The sequence below is a fragment of the Calonectris borealis genome, chromosome 8 (assembly GCF_964195595.1).
Source record: "Calonectris borealis chromosome 8, bCalBor7.hap1.2, whole genome shotgun sequence".
Classification (NCBI taxonomy): Eukaryota; Metazoa; Chordata; class Aves; order Procellariiformes; family Procellariidae; genus Calonectris; species Calonectris borealis.
The window spans coordinates 20,071,283-20,090,379 of record NC_134319.1 but is presented as its reverse complement, the minus strand read 5'-3'; the positions used below and the strand labels follow the sequence as shown (position 1 = coordinate 20,090,379).

The 19,097-nt window shown below is 36.1% G+C and overlaps 1 protein-coding gene across 2 annotated transcripts in view; it reads right to left on the bottom strand.

Annotated features, from left to right (window-relative positions):
* Window positions 1–7,931: 7,931 nt before the first annotated feature.
* The window catches only part of ABCD3 (ATP binding cassette subfamily D member 3), a 31,811-nt gene continuing 20,645 nt past the window's right edge, over window positions 7,932–19,097 (bottom strand). For both annotated transcript variants that reach the window (XM_075156336.1, XM_075156337.1), the window contains exons 6-23: window positions 18,961–19,058; window positions 18,179–18,302; window positions 17,149–17,205; window positions 15,775–15,917; window positions 15,323–15,392; window positions 14,796–14,865; window positions 14,572–14,669; window positions 14,402–14,493; window positions 13,795–13,883; window positions 13,646–13,718; window positions 12,564–12,627; window positions 12,080–12,157; window positions 11,921–11,986; window positions 11,730–11,819; window positions 11,377–11,496; window positions 10,833–10,937; window positions 9,059–9,115; window positions 7,932–8,291 (exon numbers count right to left, since the gene is read on the bottom strand). In XM_075156336.1, coding sequence (XP_075012437.1) covers window positions 8,214–8,291; window positions 9,059–9,115; window positions 10,833–10,937; window positions 11,377–11,496; window positions 11,730–11,819; window positions 11,921–11,986; window positions 12,080–12,157; window positions 12,564–12,627; window positions 13,646–13,718; window positions 13,795–13,883; window positions 14,402–14,493; window positions 14,572–14,669; window positions 14,796–14,865; window positions 15,323–15,392; window positions 15,775–15,917; window positions 17,149–17,205; window positions 18,179–18,302; window positions 18,961–19,058 — 1,572 coding nt within the window. In that variant the 3' untranslated portion in view covers window positions 7,932–8,213. The remainder of the gene's footprint in view (window positions 8,292–9,058; window positions 9,116–10,832; window positions 10,938–11,376; window positions 11,497–11,729; window positions 11,820–11,920; window positions 11,987–12,079; window positions 12,158–12,563; window positions 12,628–13,645; window positions 13,719–13,794; window positions 13,884–14,401; window positions 14,494–14,571; window positions 14,670–14,795; window positions 14,866–15,322; window positions 15,393–15,774; window positions 15,918–17,148; window positions 17,206–18,178; window positions 18,303–18,960; window positions 19,059–19,097) is intronic.

Sequence of the window (19,097 nt, the reverse complement as noted above, 5' to 3'; positions counted from 1 at the left end):
TAGCTATATATAGCTATCGCTATAGTGGTGGAACCACGAACACCACAGATCTGTCCCTTCGTTGCTCTTCACACTGCCGTACCAGAACAGTAGCACTGCATATACAACTTCTACCCTGTGAGCCATCTCTACGATATTAATTCTGCAACTGAGTGTCTGGTATTATGTTTCATGTGACTAGAAAAGGTGACCCCAAGTGGCAAAAAAAGGCATAATCAGTATGTTAACAATCCAAATTTTCCTAAATGGCTAATACACTGATACCCAGTTTGAATCCAGATTTCACCAAAATTTGAAGGAAAAGGGCATGTTTGAAATTTGTTAGATCTTCTCTTTCCTAATAACGAAGTTTGAGATAGTTAAGTGAGATAGTTAAAGATAGTTTGAACAGCTCAATGAGATCCGATAGGAAGGGCAGGAGCAGCGCTCTGCCCCTGAACACCCCTCCTGTTTTCCATTCAGTCTGTGTTTCCCTCTGCCAGGTTCTCCGGGGATCTTGGGTTATAACGTACCTTGTCTTGTCCAGTTTTCAAGCACTGCTGGAAACAAGGCCCCAGTTAACAATCCAACAGGTAGCAACAAGTACTTATTTACCCATTGTTTGCACGATGGTGTTAAAGCCCGCACAAAACCATACTCCCTTCTCCTGACAAAGTTCTCCTTTAGTCTCAGAAAACTCAGGAGTAGATTTTCACACTGCATGTTAAGCTTCTTACCAGACTTTCTTTCCTTGGTATGCTTCGAACAGAAAACAGATTCCTCTCGCTGCCCTTTTAACTCTTAGGGGAATGGACTGAGAACCTCAAAGAAGGGACTGAAGTCTTCCACGAGCACTGGAAAACATGTTACTACTGCACGTGGCATAAATTGAGCTGTAAAAGCCCTGTAAGTTATGTTGAAGTTACAAACTATGTTTGGAACTGTGGTAACATGCTATCTGTCCAGTGGCAAGGAAAAGAAAGGCACAGGCAGGAATAGCTGGAATGCAGCCATGTTTGTAACAGGGGCTATTTGGGGCTTTACATGCTCTGAGTTCTGCTGAGCTTGTCCTAAAACAGCAACCCCAAAAAAGGCTTTTGAGGGAACGACCTTCCACACCAGACGCACAGGCACAAGAAGTTGAAACAAGTCCCAGGTGAGGGTACCGCGTCTCTCAGGCAGGTCACTGCAGTATGTAACAACCTCGGGGACAATAAAATACATGCCATACACAGGAACTACTACTGCCTACCAGCCCACCTATTCAAGTACCTTCTATCCCACCGGCGTCATGCACCCAGTGCCTCAGAGGAAGTTTACAGAGGTAACACGCTAAGCATGAAGAGATTTTTGTGAGTATTGAAGCACTAACCTCACGCAGCCTTTTCAAAATTCTCTACTTAGGACTATTATAAATATAACTATTCTAATAAAAAAAAATCTACTTTAAATTTTTTATTATCTAGTTACTACTTGTGGGTTAAAAAAGACAAGAATGTCAATGTGTAGATTTGACCTTAGCCCTTAATTCCCTACTAAGCTCCAAAAAAATTTGCTAATGCTTCCTGGCTTTCCAGATAAGTCCTGTTGCAATATGTAAGACTGCATCTGAGTTTTAAGAAGCCTCCGGCTCACACGCCTCTTTTTAACCATTATTTCCCCAAATACATTAGCTTATCTGCCCCTCTATAGATATTTTGTTATCTTTCAGTGTTTTACTAAGTCTGTCACATTAGCAGCTTCTGATATAGCTGTTTTTAGCTCTGTTGCTTTTGTGCCAATACATTCCCCCACTAGAATACCACAATAAAGTAAAAAAATAAAGACTAGCTTATTTTGGGGAGCATCTTCACACTACTTACCTTGTCATGATTCACAATGATTAAAATTAGTCAAATGGTTTTTAGTACCTGCTTGCACTAAACCATTCAGTCTAAGGAAATGAAGGGTGTATTTGGTTACATAGAAGAAGGTCTCTTCGATTGCATACATGGAGTGTCTTTTCCAGAGCAGTATTCCCCAAATTTTCTATAATCAAGCTTAAAAAATTAGCAGTGATTTGTGCCAAACTCTAAAGTTATTTTAATGCAGAAAACTTGCTCAGTCATGTAGGTGGAGTTCCCTATTTCTACCCAAGTAAACCAATCTCAGCAGTCTTAGTTTTGTCCAGACAGCATTGACTTCATTTTTCCAGTTCTGTTCTATTTTGGTGTGGCATCATGTGTGGATGCCACTTCTTTCCCAGAATGAGGGATGGGTGGGGAATAAGGATGTTGGTGTGTGGACAAGCAGAGCAGGGAACGGGGCTGGGCACTACAGCACAAGAGCTCCTTTTGCCAGTAAAAGCCATTATATTGAATCTTTATGGTTCAGACTTGCCAAAGGTCACTAAGAATGAGGTTTCTAACCAGTGCGAGAGAGATTGTGATTGTTAAGCCTGGTTTGTGAAAGATATATTCCACAGAAGTGGAGTCACCAAGTTCCCCTTCTCTCCTGTTTAAAATGCCAGTTGGATGATTACTCTTGCACTGTTGCATTCCTCACAAGATTACTGGCAAAATGCCTTCAGTTTCCAAAGTCAATCCCCATGGAATTTCACCAGATGTTCAGGCATATTATTTCTATTTAAACCCTGAATCTGTCATACTTTTCAAATTATTCCCTTAAGACAGCTTCTGTCTGTGAAGTTCCAGGCTGCTTGTCTTCTGGCTCTGCTTTTGCATACAAGGAAAGAAAATGATGCAGCAGTTCAAAGATCACTGAGCAACTTTGAAGATAACATATATAAGACAAATTGCTTTCACAGTAACCTAGCTTGGCTATATTTCTGTTTCAAGATGAAGCCAGTTTAATCTTGTTTGAATGCACACAATAGGATGAGTTTCATCAGAACATATAAACAAATATATTATAGGAACCTGTAATGTGCACAGCCATTCTAAAATTCCAGGTGAATTTTAAGACATCATTAATAAAAATCTGACCTTACCCAGAGCAATAGCAAGAGCCTGGAACCACAAGATGTGAGGGGAAAATCAACCAACCTCCTCCCAAAACAGCTGCACATCACTGATTCATAAAACCAAGAAACGTCTTTCCATGCTCATGAAAAGAACTGGCACAAACCAACTGGCATCTACACCTAATTACCACCTTATTTCTATTATACACTGTTTTGAACAGCAGCTTTATAAGCAGAAATTTGAACTTGCACACCACTGATTTTCTTCTTGACAGATAAAAGTTGCAGTTTATTTTTTCTATAAAACCAAGGTAACTTTTTCCCCTACTATTTTTCACAGTTGGATTTCAGGTGATCATTATCATGGACATTTCTATGACATCTCATAGTATGTATGACAATTATATATAAATTTTAATAATGGATTTTTAATTGCTATCTTGATGATAGGACATCTTAATGTTTTTTCACATTTCTAAACTGCTTCAGAACACCAAAGATTAGGTGACGCACTGGTGTCTGTTGAGTCTGCAGAGAGCTGAATCCTATGGAAGAATCACTAAATTAGTTCTCTCTCTTCAGTACTATTCCATAGGATATTTCTGCTTTGTAGATTTAAGAAACATGAAGATTGAATTCCCTATTCTGCAGAAGCATAAGTCATTTAAGTTGTCAATAATAGATGCGATTTAGTTAAAAAGCCTGTCAAGTAAATGTCACGGTAGCACTACATGCTGCTTTGTTTCTCACTAGTCATCTTCTCTAGTATACAGTACAGAGCTAATGAAATGGCAATATATCCAGAATTTTCTTATAGCGCAAGTCACTTTCAAATGGTGCTAAAGTAATCTTATATTTGGGCTGTCCAGCCAGGTGTGCCTACTCCACTCTATTGTGCCACATTTGGGCAAGAAACATCCCTGCAACACGTGTACTGGCTAGGATGTAGCTTACACCGCCAGCTTTTCCCAGAAGAATTACAAGGGTCAGAGGTAGGTTGGATTTTTGTGTGCATTTCCTTCTGGTTTTTTTTTTTTTGTCAGAAAAATATATCCATTATGCAGTGAAGCATGCTTTGCACTTGGGACAGAAGATGACAAGGTTCACGTGTTTTGTGATGTTCTGTTCATCTTGCAGTTAATTCCAGTCTCATGCTAGTCCTAGTAGAAAGCACCATCACCTTCCCCCCCACCAAAAAAAAAAAAAAGACTTCGTCAAGAAAGCTTAATTTTTGCTGAGAGGGGACAACTGTCTGGAGCTTCAATAAACATTCAGAAATACTGGACTAAGGCTACTGAACATCCTTAAAAGATGGTGGATTGATCCTTGAAAAGGAGTTTGAATTTGTTGCTCCATGGTTTTAGTTCTACCATTCCAGGAACTGATGTTTTTCCTCTACATAAGGAAGAGTTAAAGTGTTGAGCCCGGAGTTGAACAAGTAACAGACTTCACACTACTCTAAATATTAAATTTAAGTATTAAACATCACATCCACAACACAGAAGTTCCCTTTTTTCTCTCCAGCTCATCAGCTAAGTTGAATGACGCTTAGATTTTTAGACTGCATCCTCGGTTGAGGAATTTCCTTTCAAAGGGAGCTCTACCCTTTAAGAATGCTACACAAATACACTTGTTGCACAACTAATCTCAGCTAAGAGAAGGAAAAATTAGTATTAATTAGCATTAGAAAACACTGATCATAAGAGAAGACCCTTAAAATCAGTTCATTCAAGCATATATCGGTTTCACTCTTACACTATTGAATTTCAAGTATCCTGATAGCTGGTATGTCTACCACAACAAAGAAAAACATTAAAAATCACAAATACAATAAAGGTGGAGAATGATTATCCTATTTTCCTCAAAGTGAAAAGATTAAGGAGCATTCAAAAGAATTACCACGTTAAGTACTGATATTATGTTAACCTTATTGAGGCCTGCACCTTCTAAAAATCAATAAACTTGAAGGGAAAAGAAGTGGCCAGCGGACAAAGGAGAGAGGAGAGGTAAGAATCAGTGCAGACTTAAAACAGATTAATGCACCTATAATCCAATTGCTCTAAGTACGTATCTTTGAGTACTGAGCTCATGTTTTTTGTTAAGCCTACAACTGGATGGCATCATCTGGCTGATTCCAGGGTGAATTTCAGCTGAACACAAGTCAATCGGCTCACGAAGTAACTTGAGATTTGTTGAGTATGCAGTCACTGTATTGTTACAAAATTCCTAATCACATCATCAAGAAACATAAAAAGCCTAGATATATTTTATCTTTAGATTTATTATTATTTCAGAGGCACTTAATGTCTTACATTTATATAGCGCCATTTCCCCCTCCAAAGCACTTTACATTATTTACATACAGGAATGTTTCCCACCACTGTTGAAATGCAGCCATCTGACTATTACCAGTACCATCTTCAAAGCACCAACAGTTTGAGACTGAAAATATTCATGAGTACTTTGTCTTACTAAGATAGTTCAGAATTCCAATTTACAAACTTCCAACTTGTGCTATTAAAAAGACCTAACAGCTAAAATACAGTATCACAGTGCAATTCTGCAACAGAACTGAGACTTGGATTGTTTTCATTAGATTTTTTACAATCTTTCATTAGACCAAGTCTATCTCAAAATACTTTAATGTAAGGCCTTTTAAGAATATCATTCTAAAACATCATTCTTTTTTATACTTTCTTTATAAGCCTCTCTTACAATCAAGCGCAGAAGAATTTTTTCTTTCCTTCCAGTATATTTAGAAACGCTAAGTTCTGGCCCTAAGGAGATACTAGCATCCTCAGTTTCAATGAACTTCATGGCATCTGAAGGCAAACCTATTCCTCCTTGGTTATGGAGTTGGATTTCTAATTATTTTGCTTTTAGTTTTTAAAATAAATCTGAGATTACACAAAAATCTGTTATTAATCAACTGAATTGTAAAGTACCTTGGGATTGGCTGCTGGGGTGCTATACAAGTGTGCTTTGTGTGGTTTTGTTTCTCAGTGTTAAAAATACATTAAAGTATCCCAAGTTCACTACTCCACTGCAAAGTCTGCCCTAGTCACAAGGATAACAGGAACTTTCTCATTTTAGAGAATTTTTTTTTCTTTGTCTCTTTAAAAGGCTACTAAAACATCCCTTTCAAGAGAAGAAGTTGCATTTGTGCTGAGAACTTTTACGAAAAAAAAAAAGCAGCTATCTGGTATCCCTATTGTCACGGTTACAATTAAAAAAAGTGCCACCTCACATACAGCATGCTGTTATCTGCTACGTTACGGCTGATGTGAGAATCTGAATCAACAGAAAAAAATTAGTAAAATGAGATATCTATTTGCCTTCTTGTGGATCAAAAATTTATTCTGGTATCTTATTCTCTTGAATACGCTACACTTCAGAGAGACTTTTTTGGTTTTCATTGATGCATTATACTATGAACCTACTGTGGTCACTAGATTCTTATAACAGGATAGCTGTTTGCATTTCAGTACTATGAAAGAACAGTAGTACTGACAGGTATGGCCAAGAACTATGATAAAAGGAAAAATATTAACAGGTAGCAATTTCAACGTGAAAGATGATGATTAATGAAATTGGGTAAAAATCAACAGACAACAGTGCATCCAAGTACAGATCCATTTTATAAAAAGTTGGTTTTGTTTTTAATCTAAACCTTTGATAAAAGATGCACAGAGAACAGATTTATTGCATATTTTATGCATGCCTTCATGTAGTGCATTCCTATATTATATCTTATATGGAACACTAAAAAACTACTAGACCTTCACTGTACAACAGATACTGTAAATTTTTGTTTTAAAGCCTAAACAGAGATTCAGTATGAGTTATACCTTCCTATTCCCTGATCACAAAAATCACCTTGCTGCATTTATGTTTGTCAAAGTCATATGGCAACCACAGTAATCATCTGTATGGAAAAAACGGTTACAGTAAAGTATTTAAAGAGTTTGGTTTCTTCAAGGGGATTTGGCAGCTGGAACAAGAAAACCAACAGGGACTACAGATCGTTAGACAACAGCAAGAATCACTGGGGAATAATTTCTATCAGAAATCAAGAAGCTTCATGACAAATAAGGGAATAAATGTGAAGGATGAAAGCATCATTTTAGGCTTCACTGCCCAGAAGACCAAACAGGAAGTACCATTACCACTTACTTTCAAACTCAGATCTGAAGGGCATCTAAAACCACGAGGAGATCTGATTTTTTGAAGAGGGAGAAAAGGAGGAACTTGGAAAAAGCAGCTGCTGTATTACAGGACTGAACACATACAGGACAACAGTCTGCTATTTCACAGATTAACATTTTTTAGTCCATTCTCACCCCTACTGATTTCAAAAGAAGCATGATTGGACCCACAATCTTTTTTCTGTTTCTACTTGTTGGAGCCATTCATTTCTTCAGAGCCGAAAACATGCACAAGATTGATACAAGGAACATCACTTTTCTTTTCCTCTTTTTTTTTTTTTTTTTTTTGGCTGTCCTTTCCACCCTCAACCTCCTCTCAACTCTTCATTACCACAGCATTTCTCTGACAGAAAAAGGGCAGCTGGGGTGGGGAATGGATGAAGCTCTTGCTAAATTGGGAGAGAATGGGATTGCTGAGCAGCAGAAAGAATTGCACGGACAGACAGATCTTAAAGAGAATCCAAAACCCAGCAAAGAACAAGCTTAATTTTTTTAGCAGAGAAATTCGCCTTGTCTTTCAGGTTCAGTCCATCCTTTATCAGCAAGGGCGTATTGGCTACATCACAAGGCTTGGTCAAGGAAAAGGCTCTTTCATTTAACGGCACAGATCTGAAGATGGGAGAATGTCCTGTACCACGAGAGATAACTCAGAAATATGCATAGAATAGAGCAAAAATCCAAGACTGCTTTGCAGGAACAAGAGAGGTAGCAACCCTAATTTTAACAGGGCTTTTCACTGAAGGGAAAGAAGGTCTACAAAAGTCAAATCAGCTGATTTCAAATGGTTTGCATCCCAGGATGAATCAGATTACACTGATTTAAGCCCAATTTAATTTAGGCAGGTTTTTAAACCACAAGAATAAGGACATTCTTAGTACATATCAATAATTAAACCAACATATACACAATTAGCAATATCCTACATAATAGTAAACGATTAACAGCTTGTTTTGGGTTATCCTAGTTAATTTGTTTAAAAAACAAGCTGAGTAGTTTTATTGTACAATGTCTGCCATTCTACGCACTTCCTGTAATCATCAGTCTCTGTAGGAGTTCAGTTCATGACTTTAAGATCCAAATTCAACTGTGTCTTCAGTTATTTTCTTGAACTCGTAGTTTCCTCTGCCATCCATATGCAAGTAAAACTGAAATAAAAGAACATACATTACCAACCATCTAAAAACTACCAGGTCTAAAAATGCCTAAATAAATTATATTTTGAAGTAGTTCTAATGCAAAATCTTAAACTCAGCTAGCCAGAGGGTAAGTTTCTCCCACGTCATGTTTCATTAAATTCAATTGCCTCTGGAAAAAAAGAGTTAAACTGTATTTGTTCATATCATGCATCAGTCTGCTAATGGTCACACCTAGACTTAACACTGCTATCTTGGGTTTTGTGACAATATACTTAAGGTACACATTCATCCCTGTGTATTAATTCAGTATTTTTCCCACACATATAGTCTGTCTGCATAAAAGGTAATAATAGTAAAATCTTTCTTAGAAGAAAAGAAGTCCATGTATTAAAGATGAACTTCTTTTTATGCGTAGATGTATTAGGCATCTTGAAAGCAAAAACTCCATGCTGTTTACTCAATTCTGGTTCAAGGTTTTTTTTGAGGCTAAGAAAGAAGACTTAAATATCTAGTGTACCTTTCATATTTTTGAGGCTACTTTTACAGATACATTTAAGGATTTTTGGTTACTTTTCCCTTCATAACTAGAAGCATAAGAATATTTCATATAATGCAACTGGATTATGAAAGTAAAACCTTTTAAAAAAACAAACAGAACATGACCTATAGGATGCAAAATGAGAACACCTTGAATTGTAAAGTTAATTTAATAGAAAGACAAACAACAAAACCCCTACCACCTACAGATATCCTTAGCAGAAGCAAAGACTACATACATCATGATGTTTCCAGAGTGACTTTCTGTGGGAGACAGTGAAGAGAGTGATGCCAACCTACATGAAGAAAATACACACGATAAAGCAGTTGATTTTTCTCATGGGTTAGGTGTTACTCATTTTTCAGCATGATATCATCTGAAGAGCTTGAATTCATAAATACAAACTTCCAGACTCTATTATTAACACTATACATATATAGCCTTAATAAAAGATTTTGCAGTTAAAAAAAAAAGCAGAAGGGATTTATCTTTAATTGATTTCACCATTCTTTTGCTCCTAACGATTTGGCAAAACGTAGAATGAGTAGGTAAGGTAGGAGGCAGGTAAAACAACAAACCTGGTGATTAAAAGAAGTCTAACAGCAAAAAAAGTCAAAACCACAAAAGCTATTAATGAATTATAAACTTGAAGTGGCAATTTAAAGGTGAATAATCTTCTTCTGTTTCCTTGCAACTCAGTTAATTGTGCATCCCTAACAGTAACACCAATTAAAGGACAAAATGGCTCCGGTGATAAAACAGGGCAACATTTTTTCCTTCTGCAAGGACAGCTTAACCAGGAATTCAATTTTTCAGTAACATGCATTAGCCACAAAAGTACAAATGAACATTCAAGTTTACAGAATAACAAGTATATGCAAAACAGACTTAGAAAATTGTCAGGGTGATGATATTAATGTGGTAAAATTAGTTCAAGAAATAACGTTCATTCTTCTGGAGAAGAGCAGGGTTCTGTGAGATCTTATTGCAGCCTTTCAGTACTTGAAGAGGGCTTATAAGAAAGATGGGGACAAACTTTTTAGCAGGGCCTGTTGTGACAGGACAAGGGGGAATGGATTTAAACTAAAAGAGGGTAGATTTAGACTAGATATAAGGAAGGAATTTTTTACAATAAGGGTGGTGAAACACTGGAACAGATTGCCCAGAGAAGCGGTAGATGCCCCATCCCTGGAATCATTCAAGGTCAGGTTGGACGGGGCTCTGAGCAACCTGATCTGGTTGAAGATGTCCCTGCCCATGGCAGGGGCATTGGACTAGATGACCTTTAAAGGTCCCTTCCAACCCAAACTATTCTATGATTCTATGATTCTGCAGAGTCCTCATCCAGTGTCAATTTACTAGCACAGAAGGCTCCTTAAGTTCCTACTTCAAGTTTCAAGTACATGTTTCAGTGGATGCACAGCTTTGCTCCATTACCATTCTGAGAATACTGCTACTCAATAATTAATGTTATTTCAAGCCCATTCTTCCCCAGGCTAGGGGTGTGAAATTGAATCTTATTGATATTTCACATGGCACTACATAGAATCTGAAAAGGTGAGTATAAAAGGGAAAGGAAAAAGAAAACTATATTTAATATCATCATGTTTTCCTAGAGTGCTTAGCTTTTCATATCTCAAAATAGATGGAAATGTTAATTTCCAGCCTTTCATTTCTGTTGCCCTGGCCAAAAGCAACCTCCCAAACAACAAAAAAGTGTAAAATTTTAGATTATTTGATCTTCACTTGACGTTCCAAGAGTTTATCTGGAAAAGTAAGGTTACTTACCAGTTAGTAAGAGTTCTCCGATATACAGAGGCCACATATACATCTAAATTATCTTAAGGCTACAAAACAATTATTGAATTCTACTGTGCATAAAGGGTCCTTGCACGCCCTTCTAAGCTTTTTTTTTTTGTAATCTGCACTAGGCATAAGGAAGAGTGCACCTTGTATCATTTTAAGTTTCCTGTTAACATACAGAGGTATAATTCTAGAAACAAAGAGCTTACCTTTCGGCAGTGGCTGTAAATGTAGCCTTCTACATCAACGCTAACAGCACTGGTGCATTCATCCAGAATTGCAAACTGAGGCTTATGATAAAATAATCTTGCCATCTGGAATGTGAACCAAAAAGCTACTGTGGATACAGAACTACAACCAATAATGCAGTGTTAGAAGCTAAACTAAGAACTAGTGTCCAAAAATTTACTGTGGCAAGGGAATTTCTTTTAAGTTGGCACCCACTGAAGCCTGAAAATCCAAGAGCTGTATATTATCTTTCTTTTTTTTTTTTTGAAAAACAATTATTTTAGAACTTCTGTTTATATAATCAAAATGTAAGGTGTGGTAAAAGGTCAACATTTCCTATTAAATTTTGAGTACAATAAGCACTATTTTAGGTTGTTTTCTCAGTATTCAGGTATTATACATTTTGGGGGTTTCTTCTTTAAGTAAAATATTAATATTTAGTTAAAAAAAAAATCGCTTACAATTCAGATTACATTTTCAACCTATGTCCTGTATTTGTTAAGTATTTATGCTTTTAAGACATACTGCCATTCTCTGTTTTTCTCCCCCGCTGAGTACATCCATCCAATCCTGAACACTGTCCCAGCCTCCTTCACGTTCCAAGATTTGACCCAGCTGGACATTATCCAAGTACTCCTTCAGCACCTTTTATTGAAAAAGGAATGACAAATAGAGAGTTTAAGTGAACGTAATAAAGAAATGATTGAAAAAGGTTATAAAGGGTTATACTATTACACTGGTGTACTATCAACTCTGATAAATATTAAAAACAAACTAAATACAGTGTTTTTAATAGCAATTTCAGTATTTTTAAATAATAAAAATTTAAAAGTAATTTTAAAAGCGAGACAAAGAGTTAATGAACTAATTTTCATTACCTGGTCAGAAATCCCTTTCTTTCTCTGATCTTCTAAAGTATCTGGATAGATAACTTGATCTCTGAGCGTTCCAAGAGTCATATATGGTCTCTGAGATACAGTCAGAAACAAAAAGGTATGTCAAATATTTCTAAACATAGTCAAAGTAGGAAGAAAGAGAACACTATTGTCAATTAACTACTTTGCCTCACCTGGGGAACATAGAACAACTTTCCTCTTACAGGTTTTGTTAAACGCCCACCAAACAAAGGCCACAACTGCAACAAGAAAAAGGTTTAAACTTGACCAAAAAAGTCCAGTTACAACAGTGCTTTGCGTTCTCCCCCGTTTATTTAAAAAAGTTTCCTTACCTCACCAAGAACACGAAAAAGTGAGCTCTTCCCACACCCATTTGGTCCACAAATCAGAACATTTGCACCAGATCGAACCTACAAACGCAAAGCCAACACATTAAAAGGGTAGTGAGAAAGTACTGTTGAAAGCTTCTACAAACAATAAAACAAGGTGGTAACCTCGTAGGCTTGTACATAGTACTTTCTGACATTACAATGGGTAATTTCCACCAATGATTTTTTTTTTCCAATTAGTTTAGCACCAACTGCAGCTAGAAGAAAACACACTTGTAACAATAAAAACACTTTTTGGGAAAATAGCTTTTGCCTTTTTTTTTAAACTAATGTGATGATTAATTTTGTTCAAATTTAAGCATACCATATAAGCACCTCTCCAGTTTTGTTTGCACATTTTTTTATAAATCAGATTACCTCTAAAATTATAATCTTCACGTTAAAAATTTTATATGAATATAGTTTTCTATGATATTAAAAAACTTACCTCAAAGTTAAGGTCTTGAATCAAAACATCTCCATTAGGTGTCACCAACGGAACATGATCAAACCTATTTGTATTGCAACATTAAAAACAAAAAACAAAAACAAACCAAAAACCAGTTGCCTAAAAGCAGCTAATACTTACTCAGAGATTTAAGGAATAGGGCAAGATTTCAGTAGTACTTCATTCAGTACACTGTCCCAGTTTCCAACTATTAACAGCTAAGTTCTTGAACAAAAAGTGGACCTGAACGTTTAACAAACGTCTACAGATTTTTTTTTTCCTTCATATATTTGTTTTCTGAATCCCTCTAAGCCTTTGGTCTCCAAAACATCTTGTGGGTACAAACCTACATTTAAGGATGCACTTCATTTTAAACCTGCTAGTGGAAGTGTATTTCATTAGTTCTAGGATACACAATGCATGACTTCTCTGCTCACCTCTGACTTGCTTTTTTTTTTTTAATAATAAAAATAGCTCTATCATCTCTTTTCCCCTCTGCTCCACTATCTGCTTTCCACATTGCCCAGATTGAGGCTATGTAATCTCTTAACTGGCTTTACTTCATGCCTTTAAGTAGTACTACTATATCAATACCATGTTTCTCAGACTGCAAAGAACTGAGGAATTGACTCATACTTGAGTATATCAGTGAACTGTTCAAGCATACAGAAATACAAGCAAATATTCTGAAACTGAATACAGACTTGCCCCTGATTTTTACAGCTGAAATATATAATGAATAGAATCTGTAACTAACATATTTCTAAGAAGAAATTTGATAAAGTGTTAACAAAATGGTCTGGGAAGTCATATTCCAAATGACAGCAGGAGATGTTACCAAAAAGGCTAAGTCCAGACAGCATATTACGTCTTCTGCTAACATGAGAAGACAAGGATTGACTTACAGAATAGAACTGCTGAGTGGGAGTGAGGTGGACTTATTCGTAAATAAACTACAGTACAACAGGAATTGCATATTGTAATAATGTATATTAAAACCTCTATTAATAGTGGTAAAGGGAAAGACTTAAAAGTCAGACTATGTTAAAAATATTGAAGTTGTGGAAACTTTGTAAACATACTTGATAAGGTTATCAGTGTTGATAATTTCTCCAGATCCAGGTATCAAAGGCAAAGCTTGTTTTTTATCTGCATCTTAAATTAAGAAAAAAATATTAGAGACTGGAGCACTACACAGAGCTGCACATATTTCATATTATGTCACATCTACCTTTTTCTTGCGATACCATAGTGCGCTGATATTTGCCACTATTCAAGTCCTTCAGAACCTGCATTAATTCTGTAATTCGAGCTGTGAAACTAAAAAAAAAAAGAAAAAACAACAGCTTTAGACATTTTAGAAATCCATAGAAGCTCTAATGAGTACTCTGTTAAACTGTCAAAATGACAAAGTTACTCAACCCAGCATTGAAATCCAATGTTTACATTTCAGAGGTTGTCCAATATTCACAATATTTACAAGAATCTTTTTCTGTAATAGCCAAATATTTGATAACTTCTCAAGATGTAAAAAAAAAGTTTGGTAAATAATCAATACATAATTGATTTACGAGCATTTGACAATGTCTTTTCAATTAAACATTCAAACTGTATGCTGCTACTATTCACATGAAATTACTAGTGGACATAATTAGCATGTCTTCAAATACGTTTTCAGTGTAAAATGTTTAACTTCTAGATTTTTAGGGTGCTGCAATGAACAAAGCACATAAGCTCATTTTGTTTTAATTCTACAGTCAGTTTCTTAAAATAAGATGAGAAACAGCAACAATGTAACTTTAAGAAAGATTATTTTACACAACCACTATTAAGCTTACCCAGCCAATCTTGTCATTTCACGGCCTGCTAGGACTATTCTGCCCAAAGCTTGAGACATTCTCAGTAACATTCTTCCGCTTTGGTAGTAATCCTACAGTAGAAGAAAGTTTCTTTTTGTAGACTAACAAAATTTAAATTCAGGAAATTGTTTTAATTTTGATCTATTTACCTCCAGAAGTTCTGCATGAGTACTATTCTGATGACGAGGATCAGCCAGGTTCAGAAATGGACGACTAACAACCAGGTAACCGACCACAGTGGCGAGGTCTGCAGTTCAAGAGTAAATATTAAGCTATGCATTAATTGAAGCAATAAGAAAAAAGAGAATTCTCATGTTAAAAGTTTAGCACTTTGTTATTTATAGCAGTCCATTAGCACTGGACAAACACTTACATTTGGCAATGATCGTATCAATGAAACCCATAGAGAACCGGAACAGGATGAAATTATGCAAATGTTCCACCTGGTAAGTTACAGAAGAAAAAAAGGTCAAACTATATCTGTTTTACTATCTTTTATTATTTTACAAGTTTATAAGTTTGATACCAAATATAGTTATTTTTCAGTAAGTCACAAATACCTCAACAACATCTGTCACCTAACTGTGACAAGCACTGCACAAGTGTCCCTGCTGGTGAAGACTTGCACTCTATATCAAAACAACCTACACGTGAAACTAAGCAGTGAGAGAATAGTAATTGTGGTGGGTGAAAAGGAGGTAAATGGCACGAAAAAGACCATTCTATCAGAAACTTGTGTTCTGCTTATAGCTTACTAATTTATTTTTAAATCTGATGACTGTAGCAGCATAAACACCAAGCCACTACAATTCAATTTATATTAATATATGTCAAGAATCACCGTGATAAAATTGACTGAAATTTTGCTTAACATGTTTTAAAAGATAAAAGAAGTCTTACCAGTTTACGGAAGGTTTTGTGAATAGTCTGTTTTTCTCTCAAGTTTCCGTTATAAAAAGCAATTTCTTCACTAAAAAAAAAAAACCAAAAACAAAAAAACCCCAACACAAACAAACCCACAAAGAATGCAACTTCATTTTGTTAAAGACAGTCTTTGACAAAGTCAGCCATAAAACACAGGAATATAGTTCTCTCAGTTACCTTATGAAATAAGAGTTTGTACTTTTTCACAACAGTAAAACATAAGCTTATTATAGCCCAGCTACAGTTTGTCTTTTGAATTAGGAATATAACGCACATACAAATTATTTAATAATAATCTGCATAAAGATGCAAATACTTCGCTCAGAACTGGTAGCTCAGACTTTCCAAATATATTTTAACATACAGCTTCCATTTACACCACAGTATTACTTTTTCACTTATATTTTGCCACCCAAGTAAATCTATACCTGTTTGTAATAAGCCGTGAGTTGACGTATCTGTACTCCCCTTCGTATTTTTGTTCTATAATAGTCATCTTGCCAATTGGTCTCCTTAAACGTGTAAGGAAAAACCCTGAAATAATCAAGTATGCCATCATGCTAGCTGGACCCTGTGAATATCAAAAAAGAATAAAAGCTTACCATCTAGATGGTCTCAAATTGCAACATCTGTATCCAAAATGCCCAGAAAGCATGAATCCCTTGATTCTCACCTCCCATGTGTCTAAGTTACCAATTCAATTACTCTTGCAATTCCTATCATGTTCCTTTCTTTTGTGCTGTAGATACTGTTTTATTAATTTTACTAATTCTCTGTCCCCAGATGCCCTTCCCATCCCAGCCTTCTACTCAAGTTTTTATCATCACCCAGTGCAATCTCTGTGTTCCACTGTCCTAGCTTATTTCATTAATAATTTCCAGGTCCTTTCTCATTTCCTCTCCTTCATTTCTACTTCCACTTCTCCTTCTTTTTCTCTGTATCTGCTACATTGTCATAGCAGTCAATATTTCAAGCCCATTCCCTTCTTTGATTCATACATCTCCAACACATTTCCTGCTTCTCTTAAGCAGTCCTGGTAGGGATCTCTCATTCTTCTGGATCCTAAGCTGCAATAGAACAGGGCTCCCAAACAGCATGCTTGAATATTACTGAAGTGTGGCATGGCATAAAACCAAGGCATAAACTGAATTTGGCATAAACTGCCTGTAATAACTAAGTATTACAGAGAGCAATGCAAAGACATCTGAGACTGGAAAAATTACCTAGGTTCAGCTAAGCCTTCCTTCAGTCTGTTTCTACAAAATCTACATCATGTGTCCCAGAGCTACTTCTTGTCAAACCCTGAACATTTTTGATAATGTATCATTTTACTAAGCTGAAGAATTATTTCTGTAATGAGTCATCTTAGGTGGGGGAGAAAAGAATATAATGGTCATACAACTCAATGCAAGGAATGGCTTCCCTTTACAGAGGCTGCAAAGAAACAGAAAACTTATTCTCTCCCTTAAATGGAAGTCACACAAGATAAAAGCAGCCAGAAGGGCACTGTAGTAAATGGGATGCCCAAGTAACTGCTAGAAGAAAATAAAGAACTTTCTTGTTTCTTAAAATAGTTGATCGAATGTCTGCAAATTCTGGGTTTTATTTTGCTTGCCTCAAGATAGAGAGCACTAAAGCATACAAAACATTAAGTGTAAAAGCATATTTTCAGTATATCCCTTCAAATAATGGATGAATCTATAATTAAGATCTAGAGTTTTCCTCAGACTCCAAGTAGGTACAAGGCTATAACCAAAGAAGGGAAAATTTGCTTATAATGCTAAAAACACCACTCAATTTACCTGAGCTCCTATTGCACTTGTTAGCTTGAATATATACAAAACTATATCCAAGAAGGGCTGTAAGAGAAGCATAGAAAAAAGTATTACAACACTAACATAACATGAATATAAAATGGTCCAGAAACCACCAACCACCCCAAGAACAGTTACAGCTCTGCATTAAAAGCACAACACTGGTTAACCTATTATACAAGCTAAATGCTAAAACAAAAGGAATCTCAGCCACATGACATTTTCCTGAAAACATTCACTCAAGAACTGAACATAAAAGCATCATGATCTTCAGATAAAGTACATACCGTATAAAAAAGTACTTCACTATTTTAGGTCTGTAATAACACTTTGCTCACTAAGCAAAGTTGGACTAGACCCCATGATCGCTTCTTAACTGAAGTAATCGTGAGAAATACTGAGCAGAATAATACGTCGTTGGCTACGTACCCGATAGAAGCAGTATTCCCATTTGCAAGCATCCTATGCCGTACACACTCTCTCAAAGCTAGAGCAGCTGAACTACAGGTTTTGTGGTCAGAAGTTTTTGAACAAAGCAACTTGTATTTTGCTTTATACTTCTGTTTGTACTAACAACATAGCATCAAAAAAAATTTAGTCTAAAAATTTCAACAGTATTCTACTTCATTAGCTAAACCCCCTAAAATTTACATTAGAAACAGGAAAATTCTTATTCAACCACACCTCCCTACCCAAAATAATATTCGTATGTAACTAAAAGCTAGCCATTGGTTTTCTTCTGAAACCTAACTAGCTGAGAAAGCATACTCATCACTGCTCATCTGCAAAAGAATGTGTAAGTTTTTTAAAAGAAATTTTAATACAAATTGTAACAATCCACAACAGTGCTTTAGCAGAGGTCATGGAAACCACAGAGTGTGAAACAATATCATAAACACTTTTTTTAGCACCATACTCCAAGCAACACACATATAAATGCAAGCAATTGTTTTGAGCTCTGACATCCCATCCTAAACATCCATAGCTACTACTCAAAGTTCTCTCTGAAAAGACTTACCTTGCTAAGGTTCGAGTACAGGTCCACTACACTGTTACAGAATTTTTCCACGTCTTGTGTGAGGAGTTGATCTGGATTAGCTATTCTGTTGTCCAGATTTCCCATTTTGTAGTATGTATAAGCTCTGAAACAAAACAATAGCTAAGTGGCAGAAAAAAACTCATTACCTGGGATCTCAAATAACTAGAACCCCCCTGCTTCATACAATCAAGATGGAAAGCAGTGCAAACGTTAAATGACCGTATGGAGTCAACATAGCTTGTGCTTTTGCCTGATCAGATCCTCATTAAATCCTGCAGAACTGTTTAGGCTCTAGGATATCTTAGTTGAACCTCAGGCCCATGCTGCTCTCTGCACTGCTGCTGCACTTAAAAATTAAAAAAACCCTCACAAACTCAGCACACCTGACAACCAAAATTCCGTGCAGAAGGACATAAGCAGCTACTCAAGTTCATGCATTCAATTCAGTCTGCAGGATTACTAGACCTATATGAAAGCAACTCAAGTACTTTGGGAGCTGACCCAGTAATGGAAGCAGTACAGTGCATTATTGTTTCTCCTAATTGAGCCAACTTTGCTGTCTTTTTATCTGTGCCATATACAACCTGGATAAGCCACTCATCCTTAACTGCAAGTTAATTGGAACCAAAAGCCTTTTCCAAACAGTACACCTAACCTATTAAGCACCTTGCTACCTTCTTACTATGCACCTAAAATGATTTGGTTTGATTTTAATTAATTTAGTTTTTAAAACCCTTAGATATTAACAAGGTGTTACTTACTTAAGATATTCCTCGTAGAGGTATCTGGTAAGCCTTACTCGGAAGCAAAGTTTCAATTCATTTAGACCATACTTTAGGAAGTTATTCACCAAAGAGATCTAAAATAAAAGACAGTATTTCAATATTTAGCTAACAAG